A 21,321-nucleotide genomic window follows, 5' to 3' on the forward strand; every position below is an offset into this window, starting at 1 on the left:
TGTTTCTTGATAGACCTTACATCAATTCAACTGAAAGAAGATTACAGAATAGAAATTCTTGGGCTCAAGTGCCTAATGGCCCGGGATTCAGATCCTAGTTATGCACCTGTGGGTAAGATATTTGACCTCTGTGAGCCTCAACTTCCTCATCTGTGAAATGGGATAGCTCATAGGGTTGCTATGATGATGAAATGTGCTCATGCAAGTGAGGGTGAGCAACATATAGTAGCACCCAGTAAAGGCTGGTTATTTTTCTGGGTTTTACAATTTTGGTCATATTTTCATCCCAACTTTACTATTGTTTACTTAATCTTTTTAAAAATTTCTATTATTTTTCCATTTAAACAGTGCTACATAATTTAGCCTCACCCCAAATAATAACATTCTTATAATCACAGGTTTCAAATGTCAGTTTTATTTTTAAAGATTTTCTTAACATTGAAAAGTTAATCTGGGCACTGTCTAAAGCCACACGGGTATCGCCAATGGAGTATATAATACTCCTTGGGAAATGCAGACCAATGCACTACACTTTACAGTTTATGAACTTCCAGAGTCTAGAATTCACTCTTTGGGTTTTAAAAAAAATTTTTTTCAGTCCAGCAGACATTTGCTCTGTCCCTATGTTCCAGGCTTGTGCTAGGAGCTGGTAGAGAGTAGGGAACTAAAGAAGCATGGTTCCTATTTCCCCAGGACTCAGTCTAGTAGGGGAGAGGAACAGTTATCAGGTAATTGCAACCCAGTGCTTGATAGCAGCTGTGATGGGAGAAACACAGAGCAGAAACCTCACTGAGTCAGTCAGAGGTGGGAAGGTCAGGGAAGGCTTTCAGAGGAAACCTGGAAATCCAGTGCTCTACTGGGAGAGAGTGAAGACTCAGACCCCAGGTAAGTGCTGATCTGATTCCTTGGCTTCCCACCCTCCTGGGAATCCAGCTTCCCAGTAAGTGATCCTTAAGAGAAGATAAATCCTTAAGACCAAAAAAAAAAAAAGTGTATTACCTGCAGTGTAGCAGAGTGGCCAGCAGGTGGCAGTGGCCATGCAGAAGGATTTCCCTACAAACTCTCCCTGGAATTTTCTTTCATAAATGAACAGATTAATGAGTATAACAAATATTTCTTGAGCACCTTCTATGTGCCAGGCCCTGGACATACAACAATGAGCAAGACAGACATGGCCCCTGCCTTCATGTAACTTAATGTTCATGTATTCCACAATATTTCCTGTACCAGGCACTGTCCTGGCCCTGCAGAGATAGAAGGTGACAAAGGACAAATTCTTAGACCTGGAGGTAAAGGAAGAGACTGACAGCAGGTCCAGGAAGATGAGGGGGAGGCATCATCAGCTGTTCTTACCTGGCTTCATAGTAGAATCACCCTAGGTCATTCAGTGAGCTGGCTCTGCCCCCTAAGGAATTTTAATCAGTCCCCCCAAATATTCTTATTAAAGCTCCCCAGGTGATTCTAAAGTCCAGCCAGCAAAGAAGGCATACTGATGGCCAAGAGGCACATGAAAAGATGCTCCACGTCGCTAATTATTAGAGAAATGCAAATCAAAACTATAATGGGGTACCACCTCACACCGGTCAGAATGGCCATCATCAAAAAGTCTACGAATAACAAATGCTGGAGAGTGTGGAGAAAAGGGAACCCTCCTACACTGTTGGTGGGAATGTAAATTGGTGCAGCCACTATGGAAAACAGTATGGAGGTTCCTTAAAAAACTAAAAATAGAGTTACCATATGATCCAGCAATCCCACTCCCTGAGCATATACCCGGAAAAAATTCTAATTCAAAAAGATACATGCAGCACCATTTACAATAGCCAAGACATGGAAGCAACCTAAATGTCCATCAACAGATGAATGGATAAAGAAGATGTGGAATACACACACACACACACACAGACACACACACACCCCATGGAATATTACTCAGCCATAAAAAAGAATGAAATAATGCTATTTGCAGCAACATGGATGGACCTAGAGATGACCATACAAAGTGAAGTCAGTTAGAGAAAAATACCATATGATATCACTTATATGTGGAATCTAAAAAAATGATACAAATGAACTGATTTACAAAACAGAAATAGACTCTTAAAGTCCAGCCAGAACTTTAGGGCTGAAGGGTTTAGGGCTCAGAACTGCAGCTCTGGTGTCTTGACATGGTTAAGAAATTAATAATTTAATCCATTGATTTCCAAAATATTCAAATACCCATTCTGTACCAGATGATTTGCAAATATTATTTCTAATCCTCCCCTAAATCTTTAAAGATGGTAACAGTACTGACCAGAATAGCCAAAATTTACTGAGAGCATCCTATGAGCCAGGCACTATTTGGAGTTCTTTTATCTATAAACTCAGTTATTTATTACAACAACCCCAAGGCACAGACATTGTTATGACTCTCCCCATTTTATATCGGTGCAAATGAAGCACAGAACTGTTGGGTATCTCGCTGGGTAACCTGTCAAGCTAGTTAGTGGGAGAGATAGGATTCAAATCCAAGTGGTCCAAGTCCACTGTTAATCACCGCACCATACAGCCATTTTACAGATGAGGAAACTGAGGCTCAGGGGAAGGTCTCTTGTGAAAGGTCCCACAAGAAGGAAGTGGCTGAGTTATGATTTGAGTCTTTGCCTCCAAAGTCGATCCAATTCAATTTTGACCCAACCATCAGTAAGAGTCTGAGAAGAATTCCACATGGAATTCCACCTCTGGCAGAAACCAGCTGTCTTTGAAGGCATCTGTATTTATCTTTAGCTCCCAGAAGATGGCAGGAAAGTGATGAGGGAAGTGACTTGAATTTGAAACTGAAGGCTGGGATCCGCTGTGTTACCTCGGGTGAATCAATTCATGTCTCTGAACTTCACTTTTTCCTGCCTGCTACGTATACAGACTGGACCAAGACCCCATCCTTAAGCTGAGATGTGGCTGGGCAATGACATTCCTACACTGAGGAGGTACCCACACTTTGAGATAAGATTGTTTAAGGCAGGTTTTCTCAACTTAGATGCTGTGGACATATTGGGCTGGGTAATTCTTTGCGGTGGGGCTGTCCTGTGCCCTGTAGGATGTTCGGCAGCATCCCTGGCCTCTGCCCACTAGATGCCAGTAGCACTCCTCTTCCCCTGTTGTGACAACCAAAGATGTCTCTAGAAATTGCCTTTGACAATTGTCCCCTGGGGAGCAGATTCACCCCTGGTGGAGAATCACTTGTCTAAGGTTTAAACAATCCTGATGACAATCCGTGTGATTTCAACCTGTTCTCTCCCAGGAATTCAAGTGACTTGGACTGATGGTCTTATAGACGTAATCACAAACCTACCCTCATTTTTATCTTCCTCCCATTTCCCCCCTCTCTTTAAGTATAGGAAAAAATGTACATTTTTACAGCACATTTGTGCGAAACGCTCAAAATCAGGTTTCTTGGTTATTGCTATGAATGATTTGTAATATACTCTACAGTAGTGGAGCAGTGAAACTGAGTGGTAATTAGCAACCAATGTTAACTGAGCACTTATTATGTACCAGACACACTGTTATGAGCGTCTGTATTGATGGTTGGCATGATCATTCTTTCTGATGAGGACACCGGCTTCGGCTTGTTCAAAGTCACGCAGCTGGCAAGTGGCAGGGCTGAGATGCAAACCTGACGTGCTGGATTTGAAGTCCTGTGCACTTAATGGTTCTGCTATAATGAAGGGCCCTTCTCCTGCCCAAATTCCCTGGGCTATCGTGAATTGCTCTGAGCTATTGCTTCCTCAGAGACAGGAATTTTTAAATGAAGAAGGGCACCCAGCTAGAGCCTGGTATGCTGGCCGAGGTGAGGCCGCTGGGGATGATTCATCAATGGAAACTTTTACTATGGCCACCGTCTGGCCATGTGGGTTCTATCCAGGTCAGGAAATCTCCCCATCTCGTATTTGTGGTGTTCTGGGGGCAGGGCTGTGAAGGGCCAGGGCCTCCTGGGGAATCCCTACATGCCTCTCTGGAGAGCCACCCATAAAACCCTCGCTATCTTTGTCAGAGCCTCATTACTTTTCATGCTGTGGTTTATGTCTTCTGGATGGGACCCCCAGCAGCCATCTACCATGCCGCCACCAAAGAAGGGAAGCTGCAACAAAGCCACGAAACTCAATAAAGACTGCATTAGTATTGCTAACAAGGACGATGACAGTAATAGTAACAAATACTGTTATTTTTTGAGCCTGCTGGGCCCAAGGGATACAAGAACCAATTGGATACATTCCTAGCAAGCAAGGTATGTGTTTGAGTCTCTGAACATATAAACAGATCATTTCGATAAGCTGCAGCAAGTCCTGTGTAGCTATAGGAGCCATGGGAGTGCAGATGAGAGAAACAAGACCTAGCCTAGGCAGTCAGGGAGGTCTTTCTGGAGGAGGTGATACTGCGGATCCATTGTTATTTCTTTCATAGACTTGTTTCTCCTCCCCCATCTTCAATAGACCCCAGGCTCCCTGACAGTGCAGATTGTGTCTGTTTACATATTGCTGCATTTTTGCCATATTTTCAGGACCTAACACCATTGTTCCCAAACTATACACCATGATGCCCCCGGGTGCCACCATGAACTCATAGGGGTGCTGTGAGATTTTTTAAAAATGTTGAGGAGACACAGTGACATCTTCCAGCCTCATGTGAACTCCTAGCTTGAGAAAGTTCATCAGATTGAGTTTTAACATCAGATTGAGCTACATTCTTTTTTTTTTTTTTGGGGGGGGGTGCATATAGATTGCAGTTTATTTACTTTTTTTAACATCTTTATTGGAGTATAACTGCTTCACAATGGAGCGACATTCTTTTTGATGATGCCCCATCTTTGCAAAGCTAGGTTTTCTGTGGTTGTTGTGCTAAAAAGCAAGAACTGTGACAAAATCAGTGTGGAACAGGAGATGCAGGTGGCAGAGTCCAGTCTGATGCTAAGAGTCTGAGAAGTTTGGCAGAGCCCAGCAGGCACACACACTCCCGCAGCAGCAGTTGGATTATTACTGTAATTGTAAATAAGTGTTACTTAAGAACGAAATAAAAATTTTACAATCTTTTCTCTCAATTTATGTGCATTACTTTCTCAAGCAGCTCCTAAGTTGTCAGGATACAGCTGCTTATTAAGTGGTTTGGACCTAACTGCTTAATAAATAGAATTGTTAGGTATTCTGGCCTAGGAAATCTACGAAACAATCCTGACACTCCAAAGATACTGTGAGTTGAGAAAGTTTGGGAACCTCTGTCCTAGCGTGCACCTGCAGATAAGAGGACTTGTTAAATGACCGAATTACATCCAACAAACCTGCATGGTAGGAAGTAGTAATCCATTTTCACAGATGGGGGCCCTAGGTCCAGAGAGGGCAAGCTACTGGTCCAAGGTCACCCAGCAGAGCTGGAGGTGGGTCTGACAGCAAATTTCAGACTCTTCCCTCTACCTACGCCTGACCTGTCTATTCTTGAAGGGGCCTGGCGTAAATGGACCAGGAGTGAAAAGACATGGCTTTGAGCCCCAGCTGGACCAAACGAGGTGTTGGCAAGTGACTGTGAACAGAGGCTGCAGATGTCCAGAGCTTATACGATTTGCTTGTTGGTGGAAAGTCTTGGTCAACAGTAGAGCCCCAGAGCTTCACCCGGGAACCAGGGCTGCAGAGTACGAGGTAGGAAGAAGACACTTTGGGGGTTAGGCAGGCTTTAGCTGGAATCCTGGGTTTTCCCCTTCCTTGCTGTGTGACCTCAGGAAAGCTGCTCACCCTCTCTGGGCCTTCTCTGTCTGCTTTTAAGTGGACACGCAAACCATTCATGCAGTTTTGTGAGGGTTAAATGTGTGAATGTTGGGGAAGGGCTGGGCACAGCCAAGGTGCTCATCAAATCAGGGCTGTTTCCTTGGTTCAGCAGAAGAAACATTTTAAAGCTGTTTTATTGGACTTCCGTGGTGGCACAGTGGTTAAGAATCCGCCTGCCAATGCAGGCGACACAGGTTCGAGCCCTGGTCCAGGAAGATCCCACATGCCGTGGAGCAACTAAGCCCGTGTGCCACAACTACTGAGCCTGCGCTCTAGAGCCCACTAGCCACAACTACTGAGACCGTGTGTCACATTTACTGAAGCCCACTTGGCTAGAGCCCGTGCTCCGCAACAAGAGAAGCCACCGCAATGAGAAGCCCACGCACCGCAACGAAGAGTAGTCCCTGCTCCCCGCAACTAGAGAAAGCCCGTGTGCAGCAACGAAGACCGAACGCAGCCAAAGATAAATACATAAATAAATTTAAAAAAAAATAAAGCTGTTTTATGTCCAATAACCTTGTTAAAAATACTCTCGGAACCCAGATACAACCGCCCCCTCAATCTGGGCACCTTTTTGCTAGAATCTGACTATCCTTCTGCCTCGTGTGTCATCTCCCGTCAGCCTCACCTGCCTGGAACAATGCTGGAACCCCATGCTGGGTTCTCCTGGCATCTGGGAGGAGGATGGCGTGTCTCCTGACACCCAGCTTGACTCGTGAACTCATTAGCATGGGTGTCAGGGACACCTTCTCACCAGAGCTCTGCAGATCTTAGGGAAAGGCGGCGGCCCCGGAGGGAGCGGGGCTGCTTCTCGGAAACCCAGCAGCTGCTGCAGCCCAGAGGGTCTTTGGAGGCTGTGCCTCATTAGTGACGTGCCTTTTCTTTCTTTTAAAAAAATATTTCCACCTTTCAGTATTTTAAAGGGGAAATGGGAGCTGTATTTGCTTCCTGGGCTGCTGTAACAAACTGCCACAAACAGGGGTCGTAGGACAACAGTCGTTCCTTGTCTCATAGCTCTGGAGGCTAGAAGCCTGAAATCAAGGAGGCAGCAGGGCCCTGCTCCCTCTGAAACCTCCGGAAGGAAGATGCTTCCCTGCCTCTCCCTGGCTTCTGGTGGTCTCTGGCAATTCTTGGCATCCTTGACTTGCAGGTACAATGCTCCCATCACTGCCTCTGTCATCACGCAATGCTCTCTGCCTGTGTCCGTGTCTCCATGTGAGTCCAAATTTCCCTCTTTTTGTAAGGACACCAGTCACTGGATTAACGCCCACCATAATCTGGTATGACCTCATCCTAACTTGATTATATCTGCAAAGACCCTATTTCCCCAAACCTCTTGGTTACAGGTACTGGGGGTTAGGACTTCGACATTGTTTGTGGGGGGGACACAATTAAACCCCAAACAGGAACCAACCAGTCAGTGTCAGAACTTGGCCCAAAGGTGTGGGGACTGGGAAGGGATGTGGTGGTGGCTAAGGGGTGAGGACCACAGACTACAATTCCACTGGGACAGCCCTGTGTGAGTTTGCGCCCTGCCACCCATGGTGAAATGATGGCGGCGCCAGGCTGGTGGAAGGGATGCTGGCCTTGGCAATCAGAGCCCTAAATCTGAATCCTAGCTCTGCCCACAAAGAAGTTTTGTGACCTTAGTCATACTTCCCTTTGAGAATCAATTTCCTTTACATACCCCCCTCCACACACGCATGTATATATGTGTGTGTGCACATATATACATTCACAAAAATACATATATATATAATCTAGTTAGCAATGTATTTTACACATGATAACTACTGTTATCTGTATCTTCCTCTGAGCTTTAGTTTCCTTAATGTATATGTGCATGTATATACACACATACTGTACACATATATACATATATGTTCACAAATACATATAACATGCTTAGCAAAATGTCTTAAACATTCGATAGATAACAACTATTTTTATTATCTGTAAAATGAGGGCAGCTGTGTTTTATCTCAAGGTTATCCTCAATTGCATTTTATCTCCCAGATTCCCTTCAGCTCTGAAATTCTAGGACTCAGACTAAATTCTAGGACTCAGACTAAATTCTAGGACTAAGGCAGATGGGAACACAGGGTTGTGTGGTCCAAGATTCCCTGTTACTTGCGCAAACAGAATAATAAAGTCTCTCCTTTTCTGTGCAGAGCTTTTTATTGCGATGAATTCCCACTTGTCTGTATTTGCTTTTGTTGCCTGTGCCTTTGGTCTCATATCCGTGAAATCATTGCCAAGACCAATGTCAGGGAGCTTTTCCCCTATGTTTTCTTCTAGAATTTTTACAGTTTCAGGCCTTACATTTAAGTCTTTAACCATTTTGAGTTGATTTTTGTGTATGGTGTCAGATAAGGGTCCAATTTCAAAGAAAACAATCAGTGAGAGAAATCTTCAATGTACTGAATGAGAGAACATATTTGCAAACCATGTATCTGATAAGGGGTTAATTTCCAAAATACGTAAGGAACTCCTACAACTCAATAGTCCACAAACAAATAACCCAATTAAAAAATGGGCAAAGGACTTGAATAGACATTTCTCCAAAGAAGATATACAAATGGCCAACATGTACACGAAAGATGCTCAACGTCATGGTCATCAGGGAAATGCTAATCAAAACTACAATAAGATATCACCTCACACATGGTAGGATGGCTATTATCAAAGAAACAAAAGACAGCAAGAGTTGGTGAGGGCATGAAGAAGAGGGAACCCTTGATGGGAATGCAAAATGGTGCAGCCGCTATGGAAAACAGTGTGAGGGTTCCTCAAACAATTAAAGATAGAACAAGCATTATGATCCAGCAATCCCTCTTCTGGGTATTTACCCAAAATAACTGAAATCAGGATCTTGAAGAGATTTTAGCACTGCTGTGTTCATTGCAGCACTATTTCCACTAGCCAAGATGTGGAAACAAACATCACTGATGGATGAATGGATACAGTAAACGTGGTATATACATACAATGGAATATCATTCAGTTTTGAAAAAGAAGGAAATTCTGCCATATGTGACAACATGGATGGACCTTGAGGACATTATGCTGAGTGAAATAAGCCAGTCACAAAAGGACAAATACTGTCTGGTTCTACTTATAGGATGCATCTAAGATAGTCAAATTCAGGGACTTCCCTGGTGGTCCAGTGGGTAAGACTCCACGCTCCCAATGCAGGGGCCTGGGTTCGATCCCTGGTCGGGGAACTAGATCCCACACGCATGCCGCAACTAAGAGTCCGCATACCTCAACTAAGAATCCACATGCTGCAATTAAGAAGTCCGCATGCCGCAACTAAGAGTTTGCATGCCACAACTAAGAAGTCTGTATGCTGCAACTAAGAGCTCACATGAAACAACTAAGAGCCTGCATGTTGCAACAAAGATCCTGTGTGCCACAACTAAGACCCAGCACAGCCTAAATAAATATTTTTTTAAAAATGGAAATTTATTTTAAAAAATAGTCAAATTCTTACCATATGATCCAGCAATGCCACTCCTGGGCATATATCTGGGCAAAACTATAATCCAAAAAGATACATGCGCCCTTATGTTCATAGCAGCACTATTCACAACAACCAAGACATGGAAACAACCTAAATGTCCATCGACAGATAAATGGATAAAGAAGATGTGGTACATATATACAATGGAGTACTACTCAGCCATAAAACAGAATGAAATAATGCCATTTGGGGCATCATAGATGCAACTAGAGATTATCGTGCAAAGTGAAGTAAGTCAGAAAGAGAAAGACAAATACCATATGATATCATGTATACGTGGAATCTAAAATATGACACAAATGAACCTATCTGTGAAACAGAAACAGACTCATGGACATAGAGAACAGACTGGTGGTTGCCAAGGGGGTTGGGGAGGGATGGGGTGGGAGGCTGGGGTCAGCAGATGTAGGCTTTTATATATGGAGTGGATAAGGAGCAAGGTCCTACTGGATGGCACAGACCACCAGGTTCAATAGCCTATGATAAACAGTAATGGAAAAGAGTATAAAAAAAAGACTGTATATATATGTATAACTGAATCACTTTGCTGTATAGCAGTAATTAACTCAACATTGGAAATCAACTATGCTTCAATAAAAAAATCTTTTAAAAAAAGGTCAAATTCATAGAACCAGAGAGCGAAATGGTGGCTGCCTGGGGCTGGAGGAAGGGGAAACGGGGAAATTGCTTATCAACAGGCATAAAGTTCCCATTATGCAAGGTAAGTAAGTTCTAAAGATCTGCTGTACAACACCATGCCTTTGAGTTAATGATACTCCATTATACACTTAAGGATTTGCTAAAAGGGTCCATTTCATGTTGTGTTCTTACCACACCTTCCCCCTTTTTGAGAAGAGAAAATGGGAACCCAGAAACATAAATCTTCCTCTAATAAAGGAATCAGATGTCAATTAAGGAAAATTTATGAAGTAGATGATGTGCACTTAAATTTTTCATTTATTTGGGTCTGTGTGATAAATCCCTTTCGTGGGCTGAGAAAGCTGAATTTATGGACTAGCACAGGGGACCCTGGCCTTGGCTGCCTCATGAATAGAAAGAGAGGAAGGTCTCCCTAGAGTTTGAATTTGACCATGCTCTGTTCTTTATCAGAAGCAACGAACATCTCTGTTATTAATTAATTATGTGAATGTGAATTAATGCGTGTGACGGCTCAGAATGGTGCCTGGCATACAATAAGTGCTCAATAAGTACAGGCATACCTTGCTTTATTGCGCGTTGCTTTACTGCGCTTCATAGATACTGTGTTTTTTGTTTTTGTTTTTTTTTTTTTACAAATTGAAGGTTTGTGGCAACCCTGCGTGGTCAGGTGAGGGTTAGCATTTTTTTTTAGCAATAAAGTCTTTTAAAATTAAGGTACATACATTTTTTTTTTAAGACGTAATGCTATAGCACACTTAATAGATTACAGTATAGGCTAAACGTAACTTTTATATGCACTGGGAACCCCAAAATTTTGCTTTATTGCAATATTTTCTTTTATTGTGGTGGTCTGGAACTGAACCCACAGTATCTCTGAGGTCTGCCTGTATCTGTTTATCCAATGGAAAAGGACAAGGATTTTCTTGCTTTCCAATTGTCTTCCAAACAGTGAATGCTTTTGTCCATCTAAATGGCAGGGCTGCTTGTTTGTGGTCATGAAAAAACTCCACAAAGCCTGTTTTGATACTTGTGAGAAGTGACAAAACACAGCTACTTCAGGAGAGAGCCACGTCCTTAAGTTACACTCTGTTCATCACATAAGATGTAGTTTACAATTAACATAAACATACAATAAACATCTATTTTTTTGTTGTTGTTTAAAGTCTGATTCCCCAGCACTATCGAGACATCAGTGCAGCTCTGGGAGCTTGGGCTGGCTGTGCCCTTAATGGATCTCTTCAAAACACACTCATAAAATAGCAGTGCAGCTGACATCTCTAAACCCCAGGAATTGCGTGAGGCTTTGTTCCTTCTGCAGAGCCTCACGCTTTTCTTAAGCAATGGGTCCGATCCCTGTCAGCACATCAGAAACCTTGGGGAGCTTTTGAAACTCATGCTACACCTCAGACCAATTGCATCCGAATCTCCAGGGCGTTTTAAAACATCCTAGATGATTCCCATGCGCCATCAAGGCTGAGACCCCCACCCCAGACCCCTGCTCTCCACCTCCTCTGCCTGGTGAGAATATGCAGTTACTCTTCCATTCTCAGAGTGACCTTGGAAGCCTTTTTCTGAGTTTTTATGGTAGGGAAACCCCCAAAGTGTTTTTTTAACCAAACGTTTGCTTTGACGGCTCCATAGAGGAGGTCAAAGAGAGTCTAAATCACTCTATTTACTGCCCTGCGGACTGCTCAATTTTAATCGCTTAGAGTCAGGCAGGCCTGGGTTTGCCTCTGGCCTCCTTCTTAACTAACTAGCTGTGTGACCTGGGGCAATGATTTCACCTCTTTGAACCTTAGTATCCTCTTCGGAAGATGGAGACAGTACTGCCATGCTCACGAAGCTACCCAAGGGAGAAGAGAGGGAAATCTGGTAAAGGACTCAGCACAGTGCCTGATGAACTTACCGTAAATGTTAGAGTAGCCATGCCCTCAGTCCCTGTTAGCTGCTGTTGGGGGACAGTGATAACAAATGCTCCCAAGAGTGGGGACCGCCTCCTAGCAGCCCAGCCCTCCACCAGGAATAGGAAGAAGCCAACCCCCAGATGCACCCCGGAGGCTCAAGCCAATAAGGAGGACTCACACACACAGTGGGGCAGGCGAGAGGTCCAGATGGGCGTGCCGGTTTCACGGCTGTAGCAGGTCAGGAGGGAGCTCCCTTCCAGCACGAAGCCCGTGTTGCAGGTGTACTGGATGGTGGTGCCCACCAGCAGCACGGGGTCCGAAATCAAGCGGGTCGAGTGGTCTACTTCCCCGGGATCGGTGCAGTACATAACTACACGAGATGAAATCAAACCAGGCGGGTGTTAGGGCCTGATGACCACTGGTTTGCTGAGAACTACAGAATGATCTAGAACGTTTCCTCACTTAGTTCTTTCCCTGTTTGAAAGACACTGCATGCGGCTGGAGAACAGGCCAGGACAACAGAGACTTGAATTTAATTTCACTTTTAGGAATTTGCCCAAAGAAATGTTTGCATCAGGGCCCAAAGACCCATATACAAGGCTGCACATTGCACATAATAATATTATATTTGTAATAGTTAAATAGCAATCCTTTAACAGAAAAGGAGTTAAATATCATGCAACAACCATTCCATGAAATCCTGACCGACCACTAATGAGAACAAAGTGCTCTTTCTCACTGCTTCCTTTGTAGTATTTAACTACAGGAAAATAAGCATCCATTCCATTCATTCATTCATTCACTCATTCATTTATTTGGCCTCACTGTGTCGCTTGTGGGATCTTAGGTCCCCGACCAGGGATTGAATCCCGGGCCCAGGGCAGTGAAAGCGCGGAGTCCTAACCACCGGACTGCTAGGGAAGTCCTGAGTGTCCATTACTTTTAAGTTAAAAAGTCAATACAGATAAAAGGAAAAGAATAAACCAATTAAAAAGGAATGAAGTATGGAAAAGAGAGAAACTGAGTTTTAAATTGACAACTGTAATGTAAATTTTGCACTGTGACTCATGATACACTATTGTTAATATTTATGCAGAAAGGAAACATCTTAAGACTAAATAAAACCTATTTCTCATTGTGCTGCAAAAATAAAAATAAAAAGGAATGAAGTAGATCACGTGTGTGATATGAAAAGATGTCTATTTCTGAGTTGAAGAAAAAAGCTGTTGCAAGGCAGTTTCTAGAAATTGATGCCTATTATGGTAAAATATATCTGCAGCTATTTCTATATGTGTATCCATATATATCTCAACATACACAATACACACACACATACATATTTACGTATGTGTGTAACAGACACATACATACATATGCAATTGGAATAAAACAGAATAAACTTTTGAGAGTGGCCTCATTGCTAGAGAGCAGATCATAAGGGATTTTTCACTTTCTACCTCATTATTTTACTACCACTTGATTACCATATTTGTTACTGGCACAATTTTAAGATATAGTTATATATTTACATCTTTTAATGTCAAGAGTGGAGCTTAACCAATGAAAGGTGGTTATAACATTCAGGGACTTCTAGGTGGGACCCCATTGTTCTAGGAGGTTCTTCTGCTCTCATTTCACTAGAAGAGAAGCACTTTGGTGGGTCTGTGTCTTGAACGCAGAGTGAGTGTGGCACCCAGCCTGGGAACATAAACATGCAGGCACACAACAGGCCCAATACACATTTATTTGCTCTACTTTGGGCCCTTTCTTGGCAAAAATTGAGGCATGGGAGGGGACCCCCCCCCCATAGAGAGCTAGTTATGTCCCCTCCAAGCCCTTAAAAATGTTTAAAAAATAATAATGATGATGTAGATTGCATTGGTGGGTTCGTGATGGATCTCTCTTAATTGCACATCTCACTGTCCATTTTTATTTTCTATCACAATCCACACACATACACACACCCCACATTCTGTTGCATAACAAATCAATGTGTTTGTGTAGCTGGTTTTATGAATCTTTAGGAGTTCTTTCATGTTTCCCACCATTATAATTTTCCTTGATGTTGGAATGCTTATGACAGGAATTGTATGTAGTCCCCCCCATGCTTTCCTTCCCTGACAGCCTCTTTCTCTGCTGCACTTAATATTTCTTCTTGGGCAACTGGTGATTTAAGTCATGCTGAACAGATCTACCAAAGTATCACCAAGGATCCAAGGATTCCCAGGAAGAAGGTTGCAGACTAGAGCTTTATGTAGGAGGTGGGAAGCAAATGGATGAGGGGAGAGGCCAAATTTAGCTCCCCCCGCCCCCCCCCCCCCCCATACTAAGACATCAGGGTAGAAACCATTAGAGGCACTTCCTGTCACTACCCCTCTTCAAGATGCTAAACTCAGCTATCACTAGACACACTTGGCCTGCACTCAGGCAAGCAGGCAGAAGGAACCAGGAGACTGGGCTGGATGCTGTCTGGATAAAGTCAGCTACCTACCAGTGTCTACTTCAATGTAAATGCAAGAGAAAGACCACTGAAGGTTTAGAAACAAGGAGAAGTTTTCTTGTTTCTCTAGATACCTTCACTAAGGCATTGTCAGAAAATTCAAGCTACTTCTTTTAAAAAATTATCATCGATCAAACTATTTCCATTTTGGAAATGTTGAAAAAATAAAACGTGCCTTAAAAAAAAAAAAGTTGGCTACCTACCATAGGGGTTTTGAACTGGGGCTCCAAGGGTCAACTTAGATTTGTTTTGCTTGGCTGCTGCAGGTATTTTAACGACTTGAATTTGAATGATGTTTTTACACAGGCTACATATATTCCTGTTGACCGCAGTCCACACCATTCCCTAATGTCTCACACCCAGCCTGCTTTACTTATTTCCATTATCTGCCAGGCTTTTGAAACCACCTGAGTCTGAGATCCCTGCCCTTGGGCTACAGAATGACATGGGTGAACGGCACCGCTGAGCTGGTGGAGTAGAAGAGAGGCCAGATTCTACCCGGAATAGCTCCTCTGCATCCATGCAAGAAATACTCCATGGGAGGGATTTTCTAGGTCCTTCCAATGACCTAGAGGAAAACAACAAGACTACTCTTACTTTTCTCACAAAATGGGGGATCGCTGCTCCAGCTGAGGTCCCACTGGCAGGTGAGGGTGTCGCTCCCCACGATGTCATAGCCGGGGTCACACTGGTAGGTGATTCTGGCTCCCCTCACGAGCTCCGTATGAGAAGTGGTTTTCCAACCATTCTGGATCTCGGGCAAATCTGAGCAGGAGTCGTTCCTTGACACCTCTTTAAAATAAAAACATCATCCTTAGATGGGGAGGTGGCCTTGTTGTTGGGGGTTCCTTTTATGAATGTCAGAGGGAAGAGCAAATAGAAGAAAAAGCCCCCAGAAGTAAGCAACACAACTTCTGAAATCTCTTAACCTGCAAGAACTCTTCTCTAGGGGGATTTTACAATGATTTCTTCCCATTTTGGATGTGGAACCTCCAGCCAAGCCATCAGAAGACTGCAGCCCCAGCTGATATCTTGACTATAACCTCATGACAGGCCCCAAATCAGGACCACCCAGTATTAACTCCTGAATTCCTGACTCACAGAAACTGTGAGATAGTAAATGTTTACTGCTAATTTTGGGGGGTCATCTGTTACATAGCAATAGGTTGCTACTATACTCAGCCTTGTCCTAAGAATGTCCATAAATCTATGGGTTTGATGGATTAGTCACATACATTTTTGTAATGCAGACTAAGATAAACACATAACTATTAAGATAGAAATAATTATTGGTTGCATTCTTCAAATCCCGTTGCCTACCATCACTGAACATTAACCACACTCCAGAAGATGCTACACACAGCTTATCGTCACAGAATCTTCCTCTGGAATAATTGTTTTCCTCCTGCAAACCTTTGTTACTAAGGTAGCAATCCAAAGCTCACTATTATCACTCTCGCTTCCAAGTGCCCACTGCACAGATTTTGAGAAGAGAGCTAATTATGCCATGTAATTAATTTGCAGCTCTTATGTGCTTCTGGGGAAAGCAAAGCACCTCTACTGTCTGCAGGAAAGTCATTTTGAGAAACAAGCAATGGCTTTTCCTGGGATTTCATCATGATTTTATTTGGGGGAAGGAGATCTCCTGGGTGTCTGCAAGAGGAAGGGGAGTGGGAAATGGCTTCTAGAACTGCTTGGTGGGGAACAGGAGCCTCTATTTTTAGGCCTTTGAAAAATCAGCCAAGCCCGGGATTTGGGACACAGCTGCAAATGTTCAAACTCTGGATGAAAGAGGAGAAATGGGGGCAAATACTGGAAATGTGGTCTGCCTTGTGCCAAATGCTTTGGGACTGAGAAAGGTTTGCTTGTCTGACTTTTCAAGATGAGCCGGCATGGCTACACATTTCCATGGGTCCTCCCATCTCCTCCGTAGCATTCATCACATTTGTCATTCTCAGCGGCTGCCACGATGCAGCAGAGCCTTGATTCAAACATTGGCCCCACCGTCTACTAACTGGGTGGTTTCGGCTAAGTCACTTAACCTTCTGTTCTTCAGTTCCCAGACTCTACCCCCAGAGATTCAGGAATCTGCATGTTCACCAAACACCCTAGGCAGAGCTTCTGGAATTATCTGTTCCTCTGAACCCTTGTTAACTTTGCTTAGAATGAGAAAACTGGCCCAGGAGTCAGAGAACTTCCCTTCTAATCCTCTTTATTTTAGAAGCTGTGTGACTCCAGTCACGTCAATAAACGTCTCTGGGCCTCACTGTCCTCAATCAGAGAATGGAGACAAGAATCATGACCCTGTCTATCCCTAGAGGCAAGATGAAAACTAATTAATGTGCAGGACACGAGAATAACACTAAGACAAGTTATATGGATTCATTGATTTGTTTGACTAAGATGTTGTGAGTGCCTACTATGTGCCAGGCACCAGGAATATAGAGATCTGAAGTCATGGTTCCATGCTCACAGTCAAGATCAGCACCATGGTCCAATTTTTGGGCAAAAGAAATACCTAAATGTACTGAATACATACCACCACTTCCCAGTCTTATGCTCATGGCAGACATCACTAATCAACCATAGCAATCTCTTTCTTTGAATCAAGCTGAAACCTCCCAATCCTTCTCAACACAACATTCCAGGGAGCCACTGTCATTTGATTGGAGTTGACCTACAATAGGGAACTTATTTATTATCCTGGGATTAGAGGAATAAACATACAAGTGACCAATATCTCTTTGAAAAACACTGCTTACTTATCTCTGCTTTTTAATTCCTTTCCCTCCCATGTACTTGACCACAGACAACAGCAAAACATAAGAAGCAGTGAGAAGAATGGGTCTTTGCTTCTGTCTGTGCAAAGGAGAATTATGGGAAGTCAGAACCATGTAGGCCCAGTGTTCCTATGGAAGGTTCTGACAGCAGCCAGAGCAGAAAAGCCTCGGCCACTTTCCAGAGCTGGGGTCAGGCCTTGAGATCAGTGTAGGAGCTTCAATATTCTCTAGATGAGGGGCTTCCCTGGTGGTGCAGTGGTTAAGAATCCACCTGCCAATGCAGGGGACACGGGTTTGAGTCCGGGTCCAGGAAGATCCCACGTGCCGCGGAGCAATTAAGCCTGTGCGCCACAGCTACTGAGCCTGCGCTCTAGAGCCCACAAGCCACAACTACTGAAGCCCGTGTGCCTAGAGCCCATGCTCCAGCACAGGAGAAGCCACCACAATAAGAAGCCCACGCACCGCAACAAAGAGTAGCCCCCACTTGCCGCAACTAGAGAAAGCCCGTACGCAGCAACGAAGACCCAACGCAGCCAAAAAAGAAAAAACGAATTCTCTAGATGACAACAGAAACCCCCAACCCTTCCATCTGATCCCTCTACTGGATGGGAGTTGCATCTGTGTCTGGTTAAATCTAGACCCAGGGTAGCAAATACCTCTCCCATGCCCATGACAGACATCACTAATCAATCATGGCATTCTTTTCCACCGACTTCAGGCATGGCCTCCTCTGAAAACAACATGGTCTTCAACCCAGGTAGTCACGGGCAATTGACTGACTTCAAAATTAAATACAGAGGCCCACTTTCCTTCTCTGTGAAATTTACCTGTGTTTCTTTAAGAGAAATAAGCAAAAAGTTGAGCTGTTCTCTCTTTTTGTGTCACCCATATTAGCCAGGCTGTGTACCCCTGGGAAGCACTCTCTGGAATCCTGTGCTCATCAGCATATGATCCTGATATTGTCTGTTAATGGGACTCTTCCATTTTCACTAACTGGCTCAAGGGCAGGGAGAGAATTCTATTCATTCCTGTATCCTGATGCCTAAGACAGGGCCTAGCATGAAAGTTTGTGAACCAAACTCTCTGGAAAATGGAGATAATGCGTTTGAAGATGAAATAAAATAATGTATGTAAGAGTGCTTGCCAACCGCAAATTGTCACACGAATCTAAGTTTCAGCTTCAATTAACAAGAGCACCTCCTCTTCAAAATATTGCCAAACTGAACAATGGCCAGGCTTTCTGGTCAACCTTGGGCAGCCTTGGATAGAGTCATACTTCTGCCATCAAGCTGAATGTAGTTTTGCAAGACTGACTCGGGCACCAGAGAAGACAAATGAGCAAAACTATGACCTCATCTTCCAGTAGGGAGGGAGGCGAGGAAGAAAGGTCTAAGGAGACAGACTGAAGCCAAGTCACCAGAAACTTTCCCTTCAAAGGCAGCTGACTCTGGAGGGCACGTTGCCTGGACAGCCTCTGCCCAGGGCATCACCCAGTAAAGAACGTATGGAAAATGGCAGCAGTAACACTCTGAAAATACCTAGCGTCGCAATCAAGGGTAAAAAGGCCCCCGAGAAACATAAAAAAAAAGATCAATACTTGTGATTGCTTCTCTGAGAGGCACCTGCAGAGCAGAGTGGGGATGGGAAGTGTCTACCAGCTGGAAATAAAAAAAAGCAAGGGACTTATTTTCATATGCATGAGGCTCCTTGAGACAGCCAATGGTCAGGGAACTAGCTTGTATTCTGGAGGCAGGAGGAGATACAAAGAGAACACTTTGTATTAGCTAGAGATGGGCAAATCTTCAAGCCAAGGGGAAGAACCAAAGACACGGAATCGTGCTCAAGCCAGGGTCTTTGGTGGTGGCAGAGAGACTTGGCAGGCTCAGTTCTCCTTTTCCCGGTTCCATCTTGGAAATCAAGATGTCAACCTCTTCCCTGGGGGGTGCAAGCAAGTCCCCTAACTGCTGGCTGAATCCTGCCCATTGAAATCCTCAGGAAGCAAGCACCCACCATCTTGGATGCCAAAAGAAGTTAGGTCTTCTCTACCTCTTTGTGTCTCCCAGGTTCTCTGCTGTTGCCAAAAATATTGGGGGTAGAGAAACCCTAAGAGCTGGGAGCCAGGAAGCCTGGGTGTGAGCCCCAGGTCCGCCCCTGATGATCAAGTCCCTCATCCCTGGTGGTCCAGGGCTTCTTGTGCTGTGACAAGACAGGGCTGGACCAGACACTGTCAGTTCAAGTCCCTTCCAGGGCTGGGATCAGTGGGACTTCACAGTATTCTGGTCCCCTGACCGCTGGCGAGGATAGCAGCTTGGACTAGGGTGGGGGACGTGGATAGATGGAGAAGAGTACTTGGATCTGAGATATACTGTGGCAGGAGAGTTGGGAGGATGGACTGGATACAGGGGAAGCAGCCTGAGAAACCAGGAGAGCTGTGGTCCCGCCTCCTGGGATGGGCAGACAGCAGGAGGCGCAGTGAGTGGTGGTGAGAGCGGGGAGGCAAAGAGGTCGTTCTGTTCTGTCCATGCTAAACCTGAGCTGCCAATGAGACATGCAAGAGCGCGGTGAGCAGGGAGCTGGAGAGATCTGGAGTTCACGGGAGGGGTCAAGGCTGTAGGTACAAACTAGGGGTCAATGGAATATAGATAAGCATTGTTTAAAACCATGGGCCTGGATGACAGCACTCAGATAGAAGGCAGGACAGGGTCCAGGATGGGACCCTCCATGGTTTAAAGCTTGAGCAGAGGAGGGGGATGGAGCCAGGAATGAATAAGGGGGAGCTTCACGGTGGGGAGTGAGGAGGGAAGGGTGTGGGTGGGTGAAATAATTAAGAAGGGGGTACTGGATGTTCACGTGTGAACTTAGTTTGAACTTTATAGCAGGATTTTTTTTAAAGATGATGGGAAGAGAAAAGGTTTGGAAGACACATTGAGCAGCAAGAAAGAATCTAAAGTATGGGAGAATAGTATGGAGGTTCCTTAAAAAACTAAAAATAGAGCTACCATATGATCCAGTAATACCACTCCTGGGCATATATCTGGAGAAAATCATAATTCAAAAAGATACGTGCACCCCAACGCCAATAGCTGCACTATTTACAATAGCCAAGATGTGGAAGCAACCTAACTGTCCCTCAAGAGAGGAATGGATAAAGAAGATGTGGTACCTATATACAATGGAATATTACTCAGCCATAAAAAAGAATGAAATAATGCCATTTGCAGCAACATGGCTGGACCTAGAGACTGTCATATGGAATGAAGTAAGTCAGACACAGAAAGACAAATATCACATGATGTTGCTTATATGTGGAATCTAAAAAAAGGGTACAAATGAACTTATCTACAAAACAGAAATAGAGTTACAGATGTAGAAAACAAACTTATGGTTACCAGGGGGAAGGGGGGAAGGGATAAATTGGAGATTGGTATTGACATATACACACTACTATATATAAAATTGATAACTAATAAGGACCTACTATATAGCACAGGGAATTCTACTCAGTACTCTGTAATGGCCTATATGGGAAAGGAATCTAAAAAAGAGTGGATATATGTATATGTGTAACTAATTCACTTTGCTGTACACCTGAAACTAATATAACATTGTAAATCAACTATACTCCACTAAAAATTAAAAAAAATAAAGTATGAGAGGTAGGAGAGAAAGGGCTGTCTTGGTTGGATGGGGCCGCAGGAGAAGAAGAGTCCTTAGGGGAGAGCCAAGCTTCAGTTCAGGCAAGATGGCATAGGTAATGCTTTGAGGAGTTGCAAATATGAAGAGTGTGTTGACGATATAAAGTCACAGCTGATTGCAAATGAAAAATGATGAATCTTAAAGTTATGAGACATTATCTACTAAGTCCTGATATCAACCCTGTGGAGGAGGTATCACTATTTCCATTTTACAGATGACAAAAAAGAGGCTCAGAGAGGTTAAGTGACTTGCCCAAGGTCACACAGTCATCAATGATAATACTAAGATTTGAACCCTGGTCCTTCCGACTAGAGAGACCAACCTCTTAAAAAAATGATTTACCGTGTCAATATATTAAAAAACCCATGTAGCATAACCCCCCCCCCCAAAAGACATATCTAGAAGAAATTGTCTTAACTTGCACCTAAACCCAAGGAGAAAAAGTGACTGGCTAGGATACT

The 21,321-nt window shown here is 43.9% G+C and overlaps 1 protein-coding gene across 1 annotated transcript in view; it reads right to left on the reverse strand.

Moving 5' to 3' along the window:
- SEZ6L (seizure related 6 homolog like) overlaps positions 1-21,321 on the reverse strand; it is an 82,972-nt gene that overhangs the window by 13,802 nt on the left and 47,849 nt on the right. Inside the window, exons 11-12 of the mRNA XM_059895248.1 lie at positions 14,982-15,176; positions 12,063-12,254 (exon numbers count right to left, since the gene is read on the reverse strand). Of these exons, the coding sequence (XP_059751231.1) occupies positions 12,063-12,254; positions 14,982-15,176 (387 nt within the window). The remainder of the gene's footprint in view (positions 1-12,062; positions 12,255-14,981; positions 15,177-21,321) is intronic.

Source organism: Balaenoptera ricei, chromosome 14 (assembly GCF_028023285.1).
Source record: "Balaenoptera ricei isolate mBalRic1 chromosome 14, mBalRic1.hap2, whole genome shotgun sequence".
In the NCBI taxonomy this organism is placed as follows: domain Eukaryota; kingdom Metazoa; phylum Chordata; class Mammalia; order Artiodactyla; family Balaenopteridae; genus Balaenoptera; species Balaenoptera ricei.